Here is a 23,143-nt window from a genome sequence, read left to right as displayed (position 1 = left end):
AGTAACAAGATCATCTAAGATGTCACCACAACACAAAAAAATAACAATTATATGATAAACCATTATTGCAGGGAGATGAGCTTCACCCAACATTATTACAAAAAAGTGTTGGTATGCTGAGGAACATTAAGGCTTTTCATGGAAACATGATGAAGTACAGTAAGACGTTATCATGAAAAAACATGTTATAAATTAGAATGCTATTATATGCCAGGATACATGATCAGCATTGGTATCCTGGCATAAGACAGCATTCTATCCTAAGATAACAACTATACTAATAGTAATTTGAGATAATGAGATACATAACAACGTTAATACGACAAAACGAGCTGTGTGTAGCTTGTGATAACAAAATCAAGATCTCCAAATGATAACGATATGATAAAGAATGTGGAATCATGCATTGTATCTTTGTTTTTTAGTGGTGAGAACAGGAAATGCTAATGGTGAACCGACAGAAAGCGTTTCTGTTTACATTCAGTACTTTTATGCACTCTGGCCTAGCATCACTGCAGAGCCCTGAGAGTTTTCCATTAGCTTCACCAGAGCTGAGAATAACACATGTAACTATGGCAACCATAAAGACTGCAAAAAAAGTTCACAAAATGCTTAGAAAAAGTAAACAAATGCAATATTTTATGTGCCAGTAGTCAATGCACAGTGTAATTTCCATCTACCATCCATCCATTTTCTTAACCTGGTTTGTTCTGTACTACTAGATTCGTAGGGGAGGGGCTTGAGCGTCAATGGGCAAGAGGCAGGGTACACCCTAAAAGGTCGCCAGCCTATTGCAAGGCTACAGTGTAATTTGGTTTCTTAAAACAGTGGGTTTATCATAAAAGTGCTGGTAATAAAGACTAATGAATATTACCGTAGATATAAACTATGTACCCTTGGACATAAATCACCCCCTACAGGTGTTTTTCAATCAGTGGTGATTTCTGCACTCTTTGTTTTACTGATTAATTTTTTAATTTGTTTTTTCTGATTCCTGTTTTCCATTTTTAACTGTGCACTGCAGTATTCTGTCTTTTTAATGATGCATTTTATTTTTGTAAAGCACTTTGAAATGCCCATTGTATAAATTGTGCTACACAAATAAAGCTTCCTTGCCTTCCTTTGTAGAAGCAGGTGGTATATATAGTATAATAATATAATATAGCAGGGCTCTAGACTAACTTTTTGCACTGGTTGCACTGGTGTGCCTAACTTTTTTTCTTAGGTGCACCAGCACAAAAATTAGGTGCACCGCATCACACTTAATCCGTATATTTTGTACGCATCAGTACATTTTGTACATATAAAAGGGCTTCATAATCACATATCATCTTAAAATGAATTTGGACCTTGTATAATGAACACAGTTAAATAAAAAGTATTTTAAATACTGATAAAGTACTGATAGTACTCATTCAAATTATGGACAAACTAGCCAACAAGTCTGCCTGTCAGAAATCCATGATGAAGATTTAAAGTTCATACAGCACTCTTCAGTTCCCTGTTTGCTTTCTCTCTGTATTTTCTGGCTGTCGCTCCTCACTTATCTATCTGCCAATGTGAATTAAAAATGATTAAAATTATATACACCTTTATTTATTTAATAGTTGTGATTGAGATATATATTTTGTTTTCTTCAACACGTTTCTAATGCAGCTACAGTATCTCTTCTCTCATCTTCCTCACCCCTCTTCCTCAGTTTCTCCTGTGTCTCTTCTCTTTCTAAAGCTGAGCTGCAGCTGACAGACTTTTCATTCTGTCTGTTACAGTTTCAGCTGTATGCAGATATCATACTGGCAGACAATGCTCCACTATAGCAGGATAATAACAATACTGTTTAAATGGGCGTTCGTCATGTAACCATGTACTATAACTCCTTAAACCAGCTGACTGCTGTCAGTCAGAGTGAATCAGCCTTCATGGATGAACCTCACAGGTCAGATAACACTGTCCTCAGACCTGCTGTTCAGTCTGTTATGATGCTACGAGCATGTCACGCCCCCTCCCTGAACGTTACCGGCTCGTTATCATCACTCAATCAGGTCAACAGCAAATTAGCAAAACCCGCATAGTAGCAACAAATCCTGCTCCTCCGCACATGTTCACTTAAACTGCGGTTTCTGCTGTTCAGCAGCAAAACGTCTTTAATACCTCTCTGTGTGTGCGCGCTGCAGTGAGAGGGCCGTATGAATTCTGCACACACGTTTCAAAAAGTCCGGGCTGAAACGAACTTTGTTCTTGTTCCCGTCACCTCGGGTAACAGATCTCTCTGTTCTCGTGAAGTATGGAACAAGCTTTAGCGCACAGCATCAGCTCTGCGCATCATATGTCTGTGTTCTTCTTCTTCTGGATTTCCTGCGGTCTCGGCTGACTGCAGCAGACGCATTTTCAAGGATACAAACACGCGGGGTCCCACCCTTCACCGTCTCTGATTGGTTCAGACCAGGATATGAGCCTGATGTGTGTCTGTTGTTGGACCACAGGGAGACTTTTAAGAGTCGCGGAGAATGTATCTCCCTCTATCAGCTGGTCGCACTGGTGCGACCTCTGATATTTTTTGGTTGCACCTTTGAGAAATTAGGTCGCATTAGCGAGCACTCTAGAGCCCTGGTTAGGTACACAATAATGTGGGCAAGACAAAGAAGAACAAAAGAAGAAGATATAAAAAGAAAAAAAGGATAGACTAACAAGGAAGATGGCAAAGGATTGAGGTAATATTGATTCATTTGTGAGCCCTTTTGGATTCTACACTGTAATGGGAACATAAATCCTATGGGCTGAATAGTGGGCAGTTCCTATAAACCCAGGTTTCTGCAATAAAAACAATCCTCAAAACTGAAAGTAAAACAAAGTGATCCTGGCACAGACTTACAAGCTTGCATAGAAATAATGCACATCCTTTTTCAAGTGTAGTTTGGCAGAATGCTTAAAGAGGACCAAACTTTATCAGAATGGGAGATGCTGAGCAGGAACGACTGAGAACATCACACATCTTACAGCCCAACTATGCTTCCTTATCTGACACAGGGCATGTTCAGCCTTTAATATATAGCAAATGTGCCTCTCACAAACATAAGCTGAATATCACTCAGTACTTTTCCATTGATTTGCACACTTGAGGGAGCCACACAGACCCCAGCTGGCCTGAGTCAACAGCAGAAGGAGCAAACGTTATTTTAGGGAATTTGCAGTCACGTGTCGCAGCTCCATTGTTGCGTATTTGCAGCAGGGCTGTCAAGTGAACGCCACTAAAAATAGAAGCTTGGCTATTTCCCCCATACTGTTGCAGGTTGCACTGCCTGCAAGCACATTCTCTATCAATGGCTGTCAGCTTCACCTCAATAAATCAACATTTTGTAGAAGGAAGCTGACATAATTTGATTTGTCTACACAGTAATTCAACCCTAAACAAGCAATATCATGCAACAGCGAGTAATCATCTTTATTCTAAGATGGTGTTGTTTACTTTTGAGTCTAATCTCACAGGAAGTTAAGGAAATCCAATTAAGCACACTGCAAAAAAAAATTTAAAAATCTTTAGAGAACAATAACGCGCAGGCAAGAGATTTGTTTAGATGGATACAGGCATGCACGTGTTACCACATTAGTGGCATGCACAGAGACGAACGTGCACGTGTCTCCCTTAGCGAGTGCATGTCTTTGTGCCGTGTTTCTGCGGGGCGTGACGACAATGCTCTCGGAATTGAACTGATGATTGCATGTGTAAAAAAAAAAAACAGTGCAGACAGAAAAGAGGAGGGGGAAAAACACAAAGAAGAAGAAGAAGAAGAAGCAGGAGACAGCGAGCGCTCCGGGGGAAAGAGAGAGCTAAACAGATGATGATAAAGCAGCCAAGAGAGAGAGGGAGGGAGGGAGGGAGGGAGTGAGGCGTAAGGAGCACGTTGTGAAGGCCCCTTTTAGTGCAGGAAAGCAGGAATAATCCCTATTAAGGTAATTAAGAGTTTCAGGAGACAAAGTGTAATTAAACAGAAACAGGCTATAAACTATGTTCTGTCTAAATATAACTTGTCTGTATGTATCCAGTCAGACGGCGCAGTGTCTCTGCATCCCCAAACTGCAGGAGGAAGAAGTGTGTGTGTGTGTGCATTTGATGGGGCCTGTGTGTTTACAATGAGATCAAGAGAATGCTTGGCAGGACGTCAGCCTTGTAAAGCCCCAGGATTCCACATGGAAAACACTCACACACTCCGTGCCACAGGGAAAACACACAAACCACACACACACACACACAAACACACACTGACAAGCGCACAGAGAAAACAAACATGCGGAGAGCTTTTGGTACAAGGAAGAGATGCACACACGTGTGCACGTGGTGACACTGGCAGCGCTCAGTCTGAGGGAGAAGCAGAGGGGATTTCTACCTGGGAGAAGTTCTTCATCAGCTTTCATCTTAATGTCAACATCCCTCCTCGTTTTCTCTGCAGCTCCTCATCAGAGGGACTGCTGTTCATTTTTCATCCTCGCTTCAGCTCCTCTGTAGCCAGCTCTCCTGGGATGGGTTTGTGTGCATGTCTATGTGTATGTGTGTGTATATGTTCTTATAGTGGTTACCTGACTTTTTCTACCACAAATAATTTACAACCGCAATTCTGATAAAAGATGTGTGCTTTTACAGCCTACAAACATGGCAGCAACCAAAACACACAACACCACAGGGCAAATGGAATATAGACTAACAAGACCAACTTATGGCATGGAATTATGGCATCAACACAAGTGTCTCTATACAAGGTCTCATGTAAGGCCTATCACGGTGCACCAGAATAGCCAGCTGACGACGTCAACTCCAGGGCACCAACTGACTCTCTGGTTCTGCCTTTAAGTACTGGCAGCTGCTTTAAGAAAGAGAATCTCATCATGTAGACTTTGACAGTGCCAGTACTCCTGTTAAGATATGGTCCCTGCACCTGGCCCATTCCACGGACTGAAAATCCACATTAAGACACAGAAGGCATGTCAGAAATAAGCACCACATGACATAATTAGCTCGTGCACTCATCTACCTTGCAGTCTCACCTGGTTCAGTGCAGTTTTTCTCAGGTTCCAAGTACAGGTCAGACTCGTTGTTTTCCTGCAAAAGGTGACGACTCTCCCACCTGGCCTCCTCCATAACCACGGAGCTGGAAACATGGTACCCTAAGAGTCAGAAAAAACAGACAGCCACACAAAAAGAAAGAGAAGGTAGAATGGTCAGGATGGTGTATTCACTGAAAACAAACCATCAAACAAACCATTAGTGGCAGCTCTAACCCAAGGCACTTCCTTTGGTGAAAGACAGTGAATGCATCACGTTGCAATTTATGTAACAACAACATTCCTTGTGTTTTGTTTTTTTTTTTGTTTAACAGATGAGCATTGAATAATGACTTTTTATTCTGCAGATACAACACAGGCTCTTAGTTCCACAGTTAATTGACATTCCTGAATGCTGTGATCCTTTCCTCTCCCCACAGAACAAAAGGCAGATGAGACATGCATCTTGTGTCACCACGATCCTGCGGGAGCATTAGTATGGCAGCACGCTGAACGCCGCAAGGCCGATCATTCCAGCTCAGTCATCTGGGTCACGGTATCCTCAAGCACCCCACCTCCGACCCATCTCCCCTCCCACCATGCAACAGGCCCACGACTTAGGTGCAGCGCACTCCAGGGGCTTCTATAAATAGCGCAATGCTAGACTATATTTATCAAAATGCATAAACATCGAACATTTTGCATACATGTCACAGGAAGAGCAGAGCACAGAGAGGAAGTGAGCTGGATGACTCTGAGTGATGACGGCAGCAGCAGCAGCAGCAGCAATAAGGCATTATTGTGGTGAATGTGTACCGTACTTAGAAACATACGTTTAAAGCAAAATTTCTCCAGGGCAATGCCATCCACATTTATTCCCTAAAATTATTTTTATATAACATTTGCCTTATAGGGCCAGTGCACCCAACAACAAAAGCATCCTGTTTACCTCTTTTGTTATTTAGTCCACTAAAATTCATACGTGATCCTGGTAAGGGCGATGAAAACACGAGTCACAAAGCTTCTCTATGACCTTGGAAACAGCAGGTGGAATAACAACTGGAACGTCTCTGGATCAGTCTAAATATTTCTAAAATGAGATCTGGAATATTGGCAGACTTACATCATGATGTTGCTATAGGTCAGGTTGCTTTATCAAAAAGTGATCTGACCAGTCAAAAAACACATCATCATGTTCAAGCCCTGTACAGCAGAGCTGACCTGAGGAGGGCAATTCAAAAGACGTTCGGACTGTTGGTGAGGCATCGGACTGTTGGTGAGGCAAAGGATATGGCATTTACCAAACTATAGGGGCTGCAAAAACAGTGCAGATGCTGAGAGGCCTAACTGCAAGTACGGTTTGACTCACTGCATTCTGAACCCACAAGTGCCTCCAATATCCACACTCCTACACTGCAGGAACAGGATGTGAGACATGTGCTCAGGACATTAAATCCAAGGATGGCAGCTGGACCTGACGGAGTACTAAACAAAGTGTTGCAGACATGTGCTGACCAAGTTGCAGGGTCTTTACAAATATTTTTAAACCCCTCTCTTTCATTAGACATTGTACCCTCCTGCCTAAAGTCTGCCACTGTAGTCCCTGTTCCTGAAGAATCTGCCTCTAAGGACTTGAATGATTACAGACACCACAGCAAAGTCTGCATCCCCAACACTTGGACATCAGTTTGCCTACAGGGCTACTAAAGACACCATCACCACCTTAATCCACACAGCACTGAAGCACCTGGAAAATTGAGAGAGCTACATGAGAAAGCTCTTTATCATCTCTGACATCCGGCACATGGATCAACAGCTTAGACGCCAGCAGAGTAAATATCAGCCCTCACATCTCTTTTCCTCCTTTATACATATACAAACCTGTACTGTACACCAGCCCACTCATCAGATTCCATTTTAACATTGGCAGATAATACAACTGTCATCTGGTGTGGAGTTCAGTTCACTGCAGAAACAATTATCATCTGCCCACTTCCCTCTTTGGTGGACATTACCACATTTTCTAAGCAGGACTCTTAACATCCCTGAGGACCTCACACAACCAGGTCACCTCCTGTTGGAACTGTTGTTTCAACACATCAGACTGATTTAAGGACAGTTTCTTTCTTACAGCAACCTGCACCTTTGCCTTTTTTTTAACTTACTTACTCTTACTGTCTTTTTTATACTCATGGCTTCATGTTACTGTAATTGGCAGCAGTTTTAACTTTGCTGTGAATAATATGCAAATGACAAAATATTTCTTTACCACCCTTTGGCACCCTTTGAACCCCTAATGCTTGTTGTCCATTTAAAAAAAACACCCTTAAACTACTCTTTTCTTAGCCAGGAAGTATAAAAATATAACACTAGTAGGTAATAAAACACTGCTCTAGGTTCAGAGGTTTAAATGAAGCCTTTTAACTACAGTAGATCCTCTGACTATCTTTTTCAGGAAAGTGCTACTCTGTGATGTTATTTAATCAAATTTCAAAATACATAACATATTTTATTTGATGAATTTACCTAATTTAATCTGGCCCAAGGGCAAACTGATTGTCTCGCCTCTCTCTGCCTCTTAGCATGTGACCTTCAAATTAGACTCCATCACATTTTGTCTCCAGATGTAGAAAGAGTTCAGCAGGTCCATAGTATGTATATGATAAAAAAATGATTGTCAACACTATATTGAGCATTTCTTTCCCTAAATATTGTTACCATAGCTACACCATATACTGGAGTACAGTAGTTTGATACTAGCTGATTCTAAATATCACTGGGTTTTACAGGCTGTGGTATACAGTATTTTTTTTTCAGAAACAGAAATCCATTCCACTCCACTGCGCTGGATGGGTGCGGAAATCGCATACACAAATATCACAAACGACAGCACAAATAAAAGAGAAACCCTGAAACAATAAGACTAACATGCATTCTATCTTCAAACAAACACAACACACAGCGATGTGGTGGCATTTGTTTACAGTGTGTACAGGCCTACAAGGAGAACCAAAGGGTGAAATCTGCCACGCTGCATCACTGCCAATGCTTCATCACTGCCAATGCTTCTATACAGCTGTGACACCTTTTGTCCTCTTACTGTATGCTCTACCCCTGAGCCAGTGCAACTGTGTGTGTGTGACAAGAGCGGAAGACAGTGAAGTTTAAAGTGTGAAAGACACTCCACAGGAGTCCCCTCTGTATCTTGTCATTACTTAATAACTTAAGTCTGTGCTACATGAGACTGTACACACACAAGAAATAACACCATGATAGTGATGCACGTACTCATTTGTGCGTAATGCGTACAGACACACTGAAACACATACACAGGCCTTGGTGTGTTTTAAGGTGGTCCAGTGGAGCAGAATGCATCACCGCTGCCAGGGTTTCCATAGAGACCTGACGTAACTGATGAGACACAGTGTGGTTGGGGGAGGTGCATGACATAACACAGGGTAACTCATGCACATGTACAAGCACACACAACTATGACTAACCAAACTACAAGCACATGCTATCAGATGTGCTGTGCAACACTGTCACTCACACAGGTAAACACAGTCTGAGGCCAGAGGCTCTTTAATGCGGCAGAAAGGAATATGGGACGTGATTCTATCAAAGTCAAAACCTGACTTTGATATTTATATTAGTCTGCAGAGGGAGACTACACAATGTTTGTATGGAACATGGTATTTCTAGCTTTTTATGTTATATGCATCTGCATGGAAATAGTGTCTAACTGAAATGCAAGAAGCTCCATTTCTTTGCCCGTATATGGATTAACCAGGTGATGGCAGATGATGCTAAGAGTCTTCCACACATTGTTTCAAAACTGCTTTTCAGAAACCTGTTATGGAAGGTTTGTTCAGCTTTATTTACACTCTCATGTTTTCTAGGAGAACACAATGTTGCACGGATATTTATAATCCATTTATGAGCCAATAGAATGCATGGTCATGCTCCCCAGAGGATACCTTTTTGAATTTTGAATGGACATTCTTTCAGCTTCCCTCTGGTGCTGTCCTTTTAGCCAACTGTTGCATAACAAAAGCTGGATTTCCATGAAGATCTTTGCTGTGCATTGATGCTCCCAAAAGAGATGCATCTTGTGGCTGTTCCTTGTGCCACCTCAGCACAAACATGAACAAATGTAGCTCCTGGTCAACCCCAATTTAGAACTACTTTACATGATATTTTATGAATATAGTTATGGCCAAAAATCTAATAGCTTTTAGACTGAAACAGAATCACAGAGAAGCAGAAAGGTAAGAACAAGGTGAATGAGTGTACACCATGACGTGCTATACCTGCAGGAATCACCCATCCCATAGATCTAGGCCAACCTAGAGTGTGTATGTATAGGAAGAAAGCTTCAAGGGAATCGAAACACCAAGGGAGCTATGTCTTTGATATATCTTGATATATCTTCATATTCTCCCTGCTCTACATCCACCAATCCACCCCCCTAGTGTGCTATATTGGCCAAAGTACCATTTCTAGAGGTCCGGGCCGACCCCATAACGTCACATACCATGGCCCACCCATCACTCCCCACTGTCATGCTTAATAAGCTGCTTTATCTTCATTAGTGTCCCTAAGGAGAAGTGCGTGCATGTATGTATGCATGTAGGTGTGGTGCAGATCTCTCTGTCCACAAAGATGACAGAGTGTGTGTGTGTGTGATGCGTGTGGTATGTGGCACTTTTGGTGTGTCTGTATAAGGTAAGGTATGTTTGTGTGGAGAACTACTACTACGCTGTTTAAGTCCTGCATGGATGTACACATGTGTGTGTGTGAGTGCTAGTTACACCCTGGTCCCTAGAGAGAAAAAAAATCAGGCCATGAGCACGTGGCTACTACTATACAGCGCTATAACATGATACACGTGATGGAAACATCCTTGGCTCTTTCTCATAGGGCATACAGTATCTAGGTTACTGTTGTCTACGTATGTTTAACATATGCATGCATATACATGAAAATTACATTACATTAGCACTGCATTTCACATGCATGGTAAAGCGCTAGCATACAACACAGTAATGTCCTGTAGAATGTAATATAAATATAAATAATACAATATAAATATGCATCTAAAACAAGATTGTACAGGTAATAACTGACACAGAATGTGATTTTAGCAGTGCTTATACAATGCTGTAATGCATTTGTTAGAGGAGCTAAGAGCATTACTTGCGTGATGCATAACATTAAAGCCTGTGTCAATAACCCCACTTGAACAGGATTTATTTTCAGAGGTTAGATGGGGTGATTTTAACATTACCTGTGCTGTTCAGTCATTTTAATCCTGTGTAGAGTATATTTGTGGGTTATCCTGCCTCACCACCTGTGTTCTGATTTGGTTTTCAATGTGATTTTCTTTCCTTACTAGAACCTAGAACTCCTAATGATTGTTTTTTGAGGTTGATACCAATATTTTGAGGGACAATATGCCATATATATTTTTCTATACTTAAGAGAGAATATCTGTCCAGATTTACTCTTCGTTAGTCTCCCCCTCTGGACGAGTTGTCGGAACAAGCACGGCGGATACAACTTATAGTTTCCACACTCTTTATTTCACACACACACACACACACACACATACTACATGAACTGTGAGCTGAACTAACTTCAGCTGAACGATTAGTACCTCTTAGAACCATTAGGTGAACTATTAGTAACTCTTAGAACCATTAGTAAGTCTTAGTAACTTTCAGGTGAACTATTAGGTTGTAAACTGACGTGTTGTGCGGGTTCTGACGCGCAATCAGAAATAATAAACAAACTGTCGCTATAACGCTGGACACAGCTCTTCCAGGGGAATCCCGAAGCGTTCGCAGGCCAGCTGAGAGAAATAGTCTCTCTACCACGTCCTGGGTCTCCCCAGGGTCTCTTCACAGTAGGACATGCCCAGAACACCTTAGGGTCATTTTCAGAACAATTAAGTGAAATTTGTTAATTTCCCCCGGCACACTTGGTGATCTTCAATAGTCACAACGGGCCGCGGTACACTGGTAGGGAAACACAGCAATAGTTTTATATATAGTCTCTACATAGTGCTGTTTTGCAGTGCTGTTGGTGTAGTGAGAACTTTTAGACCTGGTATAGTGCCCTCAGTGTATCCCCCAACGCATTATGAAAAGTGGTGTACATTCAATGGTCACAACATTAGCATTATATAGTTTCATGCATTGCACTCAAGATTTGTTTAGCCAGAAGCAAGGCAGCTCACTTTAATCATGTAAGACCAATGACCGCCAAGAAAAAGATGTGAGTACAGTCCACCATGAACTGACTATGTCCATTACAACAATGGGAGTGAATGGATGATTTCAGGGTTTCATGAGTTTCAAGACCACCCTCTTAAACCTATGAATGATGTATTGAAAGGGTTGTCCATCTTTATTTACAGTCCATAAGCATCAACAAGGAAAAGGGGTATTGGTACTAAATTAGTAATAGTTAGATAGACAGATTTAAATTTACTTTAGATTTTTTATACATTTTTATAGAATGCTGAAGCCCCAGTATCTGTGCTGCGCATGAGAGTGGAAGTAGTATAATGCGAGATGACAGGGTCTGATATGAAGCTTGGAGTTCCAGTTTAACATTATCTTTTCTTTTGCCCCAATTCTTCAGCTAGCTGGAAATACAGATCGTCCATACAATGTTGTACTTGTTGTACTAGCTACTGTACATAGGGCAGTAATCATATGATCATATCTGTATAAATGATAATAGTATCCTAAAGAGACAGTACACTCCAAAATCCTATTCTTAAGTTGTAGTTTAGTTCTTAACTTTTCCAACGCCCTCAGTCTTGTGTGTCCACCTATATTTTTTTCTTCTGGGTATAGTAATTTCTTCCCACTTGTGTGTGTGATAAGCCATTGAGTACACTGGAGTCAGTCCATTTGGAGCCAAGACTCGATTCATTCTTGCATCCACATTTAGTGTTGTCTTAATATGTACTTGAAAACCATCACTGTAGATATTCACCACAGTGGAATATCTACAGTCACATAAGGAAGTCTGGTTCCGGGAGGAAATATGCTGTGGTCCGTAGACATCGCTAGCCCTATTTTAGGGGGGCTTCAGCCTCCCTAAAATAATCCAAAGCCCCCCTATAATTTGCGGCAATATTTTATGTATTATTATTATCTTGATTATTTCGGAGTTGACCACCTCGTATACGACATGAGAGCATATGTCTTACAAAGTCGCTCATACATCAGGAAACTAATAGCTAGAGACGTTCTGTTTCTTTCCTTGAAAAGAGGACACTTCAGGCATGTCTGTGTGATGTAGACTGGCTGTATTATTCTACGGGCAAGTCAGTGTCCAATCGGACCATCGAGCGATATCACAAGGGGCTCAAATATCCAATTGTAGAGCCTTGTGCCTCTGACGTGGTGTATCAAAGATGTCTTCTGAAGACAAGCGAAGTATCTCCACTAACTAGCTGAGTTGTCTACACGTCTGAAAAGCCCTGAACGCAATAATAGACGCGTAGCGGACTGTTATTTATGTTATTTCTTACTGGAAACTTTTATTTGACTTATTAGCGGTGCTATGTTTTGTTACGCTAACCCGGACGTTACGTCGAAGATGAACAGGGGAGCTCGCTCTCAGACGCTCACAGTAAACAGCGCTTCTTTCATGTAGCGCAGCTTCATTTTTCAACTATTGCAGGGACAAAAGAGAGATTTACAGCGTGACTATTTCTGAAATAATAAGAAAAGATTATAGACTGAGATGCTGTTTCAGAGTCACTGGCAGAAGACTTTTCCACAGATGAACAGCTGGATTGGTGGTTGATAGGTGCAATATTCACACACCAATTCCCCCCCCGCCGAAAAAAAAAAATTCAAGGGGGGGGGGGGGTTGCATCTCGGACACTTTTCTCTATAAAATAAATGTAAGAAACACAAACAAGTATAACAAAATACATATTTACACATTATGATTACTTCATTTCTTATTGTCTTATTGGGTGATTAGCCCCCCCTATCTGTCAACCCTAGTGACGTCCATGCTGTGGTCCCTTCTGGCACATCATGCATGTAGAGCTAAGCTTCACCCTTGCCATGGACTAATTTATTATTTCAGGGATTTGGAGTTTAAGCTCCAAAACATCAGTGCACTGTCAATAATAAAAACTTCGCTGCATCTTCAGTGGATGCAACATTCCACGCAAAACTTCCTTCTTCCAGGCAGTTGAGCGGTCATTGCTTTGTTGCGAATCCCAACTGTCATGCTGCCAACTGAAATCTAAAAACACACTATCTGAAAGCGCTCAGCTACATCCACTTAATATCTCAGAGCGACATCAGTGCAATATTCAGTCAGCACTGCTGTGAAACAGCATGCCACACACCTCATTCCCTCTCAGCTAAGCCTCACTGTGTGATTGCCCATCAATAAATCAAAATGACTGAGAGTGGTTAGAATGACATGGTTCCTTCTCCTTAAAGAGATATTGTCTCTGCAAAGATGTTCCAGTAAGAATAAATAATGGAAAACGTCATGCTGCATGCTGTAATATACTTCTTGATAAAAGATCAATATCTACAAAGTCGATCAAAGGGTTTCTTTAATTGTTGCTTAACAGACGTGACAGTTTCTTAATGGACTCATTAGCTGACACTGTCAGACACTGCTCCTGCTGTGAGTGTGTAAGGATACTGTCATCTCAAACAGCCCTTATCACCTCTCACTCTCATCTATCTTTCTGCCTCCAGATGTAGCCCATGTGGGGGGCCGGCAAGCTGGATGCAGTAAGTCCTCTACTGGAACAGACACCCTTCATTTCTCAGCAGAGCTTTTATTGTGAAACTTTTGCAAATCCATTATTTACTAACCTCTTGCTGTAGGACAATTAATGTTAAAGCAGAGAGGAAACTTGCAGTCTAAAAATATTAGGAGGAACAGCTGGGCTGTGGCTGAAGCTGAGAGAGCTATGTAATATAACATTTAACAGAATATATAACAAATGGCAGCTATAAAATGAAATAAAAAAAAGTTCAAAGTATGCAAAACCTAACCTCGTTTCAACTTATTTAATGGTCGAGACATGCCACTGTACACCTTCAAAGTCCTGGCCATTGGTCTCACTCTGGGGGCGGGTTCCAAAAATGACTAAATTCCCATAATCTTCCATTTTAAAATGTCCAACTTGACCAAAAATGGTCTTTCTCTATAGATTAGTCCACCATTCATGACCACCGCCACTAACAGCCAGGTGCTGACATAGATCTTGTACTTACTCCTTATGCGACTATCTGCCCACCAGAGTTAACAGACAAACGTGCCAACACCAGTGTTATCAGCTGATGTACAAGAACAGACTGGTGGCTATGACTTTGATCTTTTAAGTTAAATTAAATTAAATCTCTGTTTTCCACTCACTGCAGTGTTTAATTTGGCACCTTCGCTCTGTAGATTATAGAATGAAGCCGTGTTGCCTTCAGTTGCTGCCACAAGTTCACATATTTCATCATTATTGTTCAGCGTGCTCTCCACTTGAATACAAAATCATCCGCCACCATTTTGTTACTTATTAAGGTAACACAATTTTGACTGCTGCTGCTCTGCTTTAACCATTGCATTTTTAAGTGAGCAAGCAACAGAAAGCAAAGCAACTATTATTATTGCATTCCTTGTTTTCCAACAGCAATAACTTTATTGACTGCTTATAGATATAGTATATGAGTATTGTTTACGTCAAAACATTGTGTGGCCAGTATATATGGCCAGTAAATATTTTACTGGAACAAGCCTACCACCCACCTTAGTTCTACTTGCGCTCCACCTCTTTGCCTGTATCTGGATTAACTGGGAGTTTAGAGAGTCTATCAACATGGCAACAGCCAGAGCCTTCTAGGCAGACTGCTCTTTAAAAATCTATAGGTACCGACAGCAAAAATGCGTAATTATTTACTCTCTAGATGATCAATGCTGTACAGAGAATGCTAAACAACCAGATCAAATGTATTGGAATGTAACACATATATGCCAGAAAAATCTGCCATGATCTTTGGTAAAAGGAGAAAATGGCAACACATGAACAACATATCATCTTCCGTCTGATCCTGTTTCTATTTTAATTTGACTTTTCTGACCTTTCCTGCAGACAAATGAACTAAATCTGCTCGTTCTTTCTGGCCCACAGCAGATCGGTGTCTCTTTGGATGAGCGGCTCATCCAGTGTAAATGTCACATACGATAATCAACACGATGTTAACATGATGTCACACTGTGTGAACATATTACATAAGTGTCGTGTTCCTCGTGTCAATCAAATACACATGATGCAATCAAACACCTAGGTCCAGAAACTGGAGGGAGAATTCAGCCTCCTACAGCATGAGTTCTCCTCCACACTGCAGCACAAGCAGAATAATGTATGAGCTCCACGGTGTGTTTGAGAGAGGAAGAATATCAACGTGGAAATGTTTAATGTGTAGAGGTCGGACAAAGCGCGCGCGCACACTCATCCACACCTTTCAGTACAAATAGTCTCTTCAGTGTAGAAATGAGTTCAGAAAGATAGTTATGTAATGAGAGCGTATTTGCCCAAATTGTCCAAAAATGGACGGAGAGAAGTGTTTGGTGCATTCTCTGTGTGCATCCCACTGGAAGGATTACATGATCGCAGACAAAGGCAGACACACAATAACATGCTTTGCACAGGTACAGCAGTGTACATACATTATGTGTTTGTGGAGTAAAATGTACAAAATATAATAAAATGGCAGAATATGGTAACAACATATCAAAATGACAGAATAACTACATAGCAAAATGACAGAATATGATAACAACATAGTTAACCAACTACGTAGCTGTGATCTTGCACCAAATTTTGATTGTATTGGTGTGAGTACTGCCAACCTGCATGCAAACCAAGATGTTTTAGGAAGATTGTTATAAACCTGGCTTAGTGTGCTTCACATCAAGCAAACCATTCAAAAGAAAATGATACTGAATCAAAATCTAAAAAAAAAAAAAGATGGGCGGCAACTTGTGTGCAGTCCTACAACATACAACAGCCTGCTGCTCACTGTTGAGGATGCTATGCTTAGATCAGTCTCTGATTATTTAAAAGGCTGATTCTAAGTGGAACGGGGATGACTGCAACAAGAAAGAAACAGAACATTTACATAATACACAAGACTGTACAACTCAGTTGTGTCATGACAAGAGTGGCTTAAGTATCCGCTTACTGCACACATTTTTCAACACTGTCTCCTTGGTGCTAGAAATAGCTGGAATAAATGTTCAATCTTTTCAAACAAATGATCAAATTTCCAACATTGGTTGGGTCACAATGTTTTCTGAAACTTCACTAAGTGTTTTTGTAGTCATGAACCAATGATGGAGGGAAATACTGTATTATGGCTTGTTGCACACTGTCAATTCAACTTGCCAAAAGTGACTAACAAGGACACAGACCTACCACAGAGACAGCTTCAAACTACATTTACTTCTAAATAGCAGGTACAACTTTACCAGACTCACCATTACTTCTTCCGAGGAGAACACTGCAAAGGAACCAGTGTATTAGTGCTTCAAGTCACAATGTAGACTGCTGGATCTGGACCAAGCAGTGGCTCATTCTCTGTCATTTGTTGTGATGTATTAGTTTCAGATGGAAAATCTGTTATTAGGACTGTTTTAACCTCAGTCCATCATTCAAATTTCCTGTCAGCAGAAACAAAAACAATATTTATGCCAATAGGAAACAAACTTATCATCAGGCAGCCTTTAATGAAATAGCCTCTAGCAGACACACTGTCTATTAAATGCTGGCTTCTCTCAATGAAGAGCAGGCTGCAGATAAGGACACAGTTTCACTCATTATCTTCTCAGTGTGGAGACATCCTCAGCATATTTGTCTTTTCAATAGGAACGGCTTTTCTAATCTCTACCACAATAGGGTTCTCTCCAACAGCTTCACAAACACACACACAGATGGTTAAATTTCGGGAGTCATCTGCGAGTATGATTAATCTGATCGGAGTAATTAAAAGCGTAATGGGTTCCTCTGGCCCTGCTAAGTGCAGGTGAATAGCACTGTGATTGTGTTTGCATTGTTCAGGGGAACAAAAGAGCCCTGCGGGCTAATCGCTGCAGGAGAGCTCAATCACACATCCGACTGTGTCATCATCAGCCAACGAGAGCCACTCAGAGAATTAACAGATAAAGAAAAAACAGCTTTAAAATGGCATGATGTGTGGGCTTATGTCTCCAGGAAGGAAAACTGTACGCTTATCTTCTTGAAGAGGAATTAGATATTCTGTTTAAAGGCCCCAGATTTTTGATAAGGGCAGTCTTGTCTCCAAGAAGATACACACACAAAGCCTGTGACACAGTGGACGGTCACACACTATTTCAGTCACCTTTTCTGCTGCAACAATGTCAATGAAAATTGCCTCACAGTTGTCACCAAAGAGGTTGAGGTGGGTCTTGCATCGTTATGACCTCTTATGCCTATGCTTTAGGCAGCTTATATACAGTAATCTTACACAAAACATTAATTTTAAATAAAAGTTATTAGACCTCTTCAGTGATCTGAACATCATCCTCATCAGAACAGCATCTAAAGGTTATTATACATGTTGCTTTAGGCTGGGGACACACCACATGACTTTCCCAGTCTTTTGAAAAGATTTGGAAAAGACTAGAAGTAGACAATAACAGACTGGCTTTGGCAGATTTTTAGATAAGGGATCACAGACTACATGATTTCTCAAACTAACCAAAGCCAACAGGACCAAAACTCTCGGTTGGTGACAGTTTACAAATCAGCTGGTGGTAATTTGTTGTTAGCCAACCAACAAAAAACTCCAAAAAGAAGAAGGAATAATAAGACGTTATCAAACACTGAAGACAACCAGCTAGATGCTGCTGTTGTCTGCGCAGCTATCTGCTTGGAAAAAACGGGTTTGGATTAAGTAGTTGTATATTCCAGCTACTTCCTGGCATCATCTGACAGTATCTCTCATGTCCTACCCTCTCTAGTCATTGGCCATTGGCAACAACTGTTTGCAATTACAGTTCACGCTACCCGACTATGTCCACACTTGGCCTGAAAAATACAAACATGTTTGAATGACAGTGACTAAGGTCAGGCCTGTTCCTCTTACACACTCAACGGATTTTGGTGCCGACTACAACTAGTGCAGACTGGTGCAGAGTTTACCCGACAGGGAATGGTGGGTATGAGCTGTGTAATGAAATAAACACACTGAAGACTTAGATTTCGTAGTCTGTTATGTCTGTTGAACACATTGTTACTGTGGACATGGTTCTGATCATAAGGGAGAAAAACAATCGAATCACTATGTTCAGTTGATGTAACTTTACATTCATTTTATTCTGTGAAGATCTCTTCATTATGAACGAAAGTTTTGATCCTTATAGTGAAATAAACTGATAATGAGTTAAATGTTCAAATGTTACAGCAAAATAAACACACTTTACACACAGCTTTGTGCTTAATGGTCACCTCACAAGGTATATCATGCTCATCTGTGTTGGTAGCTATTCCCTCCTAAGCCTGGCCATATCAGAGACATTCAGAGTAAGCAGCACGTACCACACCTCAAGGCTGTAGCCAGCACACAAGTATCTCAAAGTTCAATGCAACCAACAGCTATCAGATCAGATGACCAAATTCTTTACTATAGGGGGCCAAAAATAAACAATAGAGGTTCTGAATTCTTTTAAAAGAGCAAGGCTGCAGCAGCAAATAAGAGCCATGGCTGTCAAGCTTATTTCATGCCAATTATTATGCACTTAACCGCCTCAATGGCTCCAAGTTAACCAGCTGGTGAGTTAAGGTAGAGACACAACACAAATGAATTTATGTATGCTACAATTTAAGGAGAAGAATGAGCTTTCCAAATACCACAACAGAATATGAACTAATTGCTGCATACTAAATGTAAGCTCAGTTGGCTCCCATGCATTCACCATATGATCTCTGTATTTGTGTGCTTTATGTTTTGTGCTTATTTGCAAGCAATAATTAGCAACATGTTAATTAACACCATGGTGACACTGCATTTAGCTCAAAGCACTTGTGTAGCTCCTCATATTAGTAAACACTCGGAGACTTGTACTGTGCTGTAAAATCTTTCCATATGGCCAACAGGTTCATGAAAATCGGAAATTTTGATATAGATTCTCATAAACAGTGACTAAAGTGAGCATGTGATAAAAATGTGGAAAAACTTTTGCTCTCAGCTGTCTAAAATGAACCGGTTGTAGCATGTGAAGGTGTATTTGAACAAAGCAACTTGTCTTGTTACATTTAATCCTCCTGTGAGTGTCACATTGCATGTGTGCCCTTGAAACCTTATTATGAACAATAACAATGCCGGTTGTTTCATTGTTTACTGACGTAATTTCTTCAAGTGTTTGCTTGAGTCTCACATTACAACAGAGTGATACATAACCTTGCTCTTAATCTGTAGCATCTAACCTACATTTCACAGCATAATAATTCTCACTGGCGAAAAGGAATACTGTCAGACCCCGAGCCTTTGGGACACAGCAGCAGCTTCATTTCATTTCTAATGTAAAGGGAGGGTCTCCTCAGTGTACAGATTCAGAATGTGGAAGGTCGGTGAGAGGTATGGCGGGTCTTTGCAAAGCTCATCAATCACATGCTTAATGAGGACTTTTACAGGGCTTCTCTATATATAGCTGCAGGGCTACAGGTCAGCCTGAGACAGCAGTGGGATACGATTTTAAAGCCTATATGAAAATTGGAAAAGGACAAACCTGCTGTTGGTATACAAAGATTGTGAGAAATTGATTGCGAGAGATAAAGGTGTACAAAGATAAAGATCAATGGTCCTCTGTTTCAGCTTTATAAAGGTGTGTACTTTCTGTTTCTTTAAAACCAGACATCTTCCCACCAGAATCTTTTATATACTAGCTAATCAGGAATGTCATATAACAGATTTTACAAATATTCTGTTTGATACATATTGAGCTAGGTGGCGTTTCATTTTATACACATAAGCTATTAGCAGTCCCTGGAGATAGAGATATATTCACAGGACATGTGCAAACTAGCTGCCAAATCTGGCAAGAGTGTGCTGATGGAACCAAGACAAGACTTGGTTCCATCACAGGACCACAGGGGTCATTTTCTCCTGATTTGCTTTCTAAGAAAAAAAAAGAAAGAACACTACCCTGCTGGAATTCTTGAACTGTGTTAGTGACTCATTGTACAATGTACACAACAAGCAGCACTGTAGCTGTAATAAAGGAAGTATTCAAAAAACAGACATAGCATAACTTTTCCAACAGTTAGCATTAGCAAACACACCTCTCTTTTTTAAATTCAGTTATACAAGGAACAAGTGCCAAATATGTATTGTTATTGATTGGCATCGACATTAGGTATACATAAATGTCAGAAACGTTAATGTTCATGGATTGTTGCTTCTGTGGTAAGTTTTGAGGATCAGTTGTTTTCTACACCTCACAGACAGCACTGAGTCAAAATCTAGGGAAAAGTAAGCCAAGTAGGCCTCAAAGTGAAGATTAGCATTGACACTGTTTTGCAGCATTACATTAAATCCCCCATTTTAACAATGGATCAAAGTGCTTAGTGTTAAACTGAGCCACTTGTTAATGGTGAGAACAGGCACAATGAGCCTAACAGTCAATGAGGGGGAACGGCAGACTAGAGAAGGAAAGAGGAGATGAAGGAAGGAAGTGAGTAAGGAGAACCTAAAGGGAAAAAAGAAAAAGGACCAGCAGGTCTACACAGTCTTATACAATGGCTGTACTCCTCCTCGGGGATGGACCCCTCTGTTCAACTCTTCCTCTTTCATCTGTCTCTGAGCCAAGCGAGGATCCCAGAATACACATGGCGGGTGCTAAAATAGGCTTTGAGCCGGGTGATGAATTAGCCAGGGCGTATTTGGGGAGCAGGGGAGCGACGATGAGCAAGAGAAAGATTAGAGAGAGAGAGAGACAGCAACAGAGAGTGAGAGATAGAAAATAGCTCCTAATGTTTAATCACAGCTAGATCTAATAGTGTACATGGCCCACAGACAGACTCAGTGACCCCTGCTTGGATTTGTTCATCCATCATAAATGAGCTGTAAATGTGTTTGTGTGTACGTCCATATGATTTGATTACGAACACGTGAGAGTGACTCCTCAGGGGTAGAGACGCAGTGACTTAACAGAGCGAGAACAATCGGGACATACCTACAAAATCTCTTCACACCTACAAAAAGGTCTTCAGATGAGGAGATAGGAGGGCTTGTTGCTTCTCTTGTAATAACAATATACTTCTCTATCATGCCTCTATCATGCTACAAATTACACTACATTCTATACATAACACTATTCGATATCTTTTCATACTTTACTACTTAACCATGCTATAAACTATAGTGTAATATGCCAAGTTATTTGAATCAAATCAACACTTTATCACACAAGAAAATACAGCCTGTATGGTTTTACGTATAAGATATCAGCAATGTTAGAAGAGCAATGGCTGCTGCCCATCAATCTGTGAAAGGTTCTAGGGCAATTTCTCAACAAGTAGAAGTCCATCATTTTTCAAAGATTATTTCACAAGTGGATAACATTTAAGCTGATCTTCCCAGAATTGCACAACCCAGTAAATTTGTCCCAAGGTCAGACAGTGCAATGCTCAGAGAAACACAAAAAGAAAAACAACAGCTCCATCCCAGACTCTACAAACCTCAGTTGGCACGTTCAACGTTAAAGTTCTCGTCAGGTTAAACAGGTTTTGCTTTGGTTTTGAGGGGTCGCCAGGAGAAAGCTTTTTCATGGCAGCACAGTTTAAGCTTTGTAATGTTGCATCCATTGTAACACCTCAGCCAAAGTCCAAACCTCAGTCTGTATGAAATTCTGTGGTGGGACCTTTAAAAGATCCCAAAAACCTCAATGAGCTAAAGCAACATTGTAGTTTGAGTACCGGTAGGCAGACATTCTTCCACAACAATATGAGAGGCTGATAAAGTCATATAGACATGATTACTCCTGCTAAATTATGGGGCATGCTTTGTCTGTCATACATGGCTTCTCCAGCATTTTTTTAAATAAATAATGACAGTGTAATATTCCTCATGTGTCATTTGAGGTTTTTTGACCTCATTTTAAACCTGCTATTGACCAATTGATGTTTATGTCCTTATAAGTAAAACCATAGACTTTAAATAGTGTGTACTTTGTTTTTAATACCAAAATTGAATATAAAATACACAAAGAACATACTATGCAATGCTACGCTATGCTATGCTGCACTATTTTACCCTTACCATACTGTGACATGCTATACTGTAGTACTATACTACACACCACAATACTAAAATATACAATACTATCCCACTAAAGTACAACATGTAAATCACCACACTACTGTTTTGTTGTATTCTGGAATATGCTATACTAATAATGAACTAAATTATCGAGGACCCACCTAAACTGATTATTTCAGTTGACATTCAAGAGTGACGTTGCAAACAAACATGCATTTAGTGTAAGATTTGGCCACTGCTGGATGAGCCAAGTGGCTACTTAATTATCAGCTCAGCAGCTTTCTATGAAGTGCACGCGCACACACACTTGTGCTATTGCACTCTCGCATGCATAATTCTGTGTGTAGCATTATTCTCGCAGTGTTACTACCTCTTTGTCAGTCTGATTTGAAATGCATGAGGTTCTGTATCATAGTGTTTTCCTCTCAGCATCACCAACACAAAGTCTTGCCTCAGTTCAAAGTGCCATGCAGCCATGATGTTGCACACAGGATCAGCTCCCGTGTCGATTCATTATTTATCTCCAGGCTTTAATTAAACATAGACAAGCAAAAAACAGGACTCGATGCGTTAACCTCAGTATTTCCCAGAAGCCTGCGAGAATCAGTTTGTTTGTGTGCATATTATTAAATTGAGCTTACTGAACATTCTAATGACCCCATAACACAACTTCCTAATTACACTGCAGCAGTTCAAACTATTGGACCACTGTTTAACAGATGCTAATGCAGTAATTTTGAAACAATTCAAGTCTGAGCAAGACACACTCTGTCTTCTCT

The 23,143-nt window shown here is 40.6% G+C and overlaps 1 protein-coding gene across 1 annotated transcript in view; it reads right to left on the bottom strand.

Moving 5' to 3' along the window:
* The window catches only part of slc24a3 (solute carrier family 24 member 3), an 86,117-nt gene that overhangs the window by 51,268 nt on the left and 11,706 nt on the right, over positions 1-23,143 (bottom strand). The window contains exon 2 of the mRNA XM_028423967.1: positions 5,041-5,160. Coding sequence (XP_028279768.1) covers positions 5,041-5,160 — 120 coding nt within the window. The remainder of the gene's footprint in view (positions 1-5,040; positions 5,161-23,143) is intronic.

Source organism: Parambassis ranga, chromosome 15 (assembly GCF_900634625.1).
Source record: "Parambassis ranga chromosome 15, fParRan2.1, whole genome shotgun sequence".
NCBI classification, from domain to species: Eukaryota; Metazoa; Chordata; class Actinopteri; family Ambassidae; genus Parambassis; species Parambassis ranga.
This window is presented reverse-complemented; position numbering and strand designations above follow the sequence as displayed.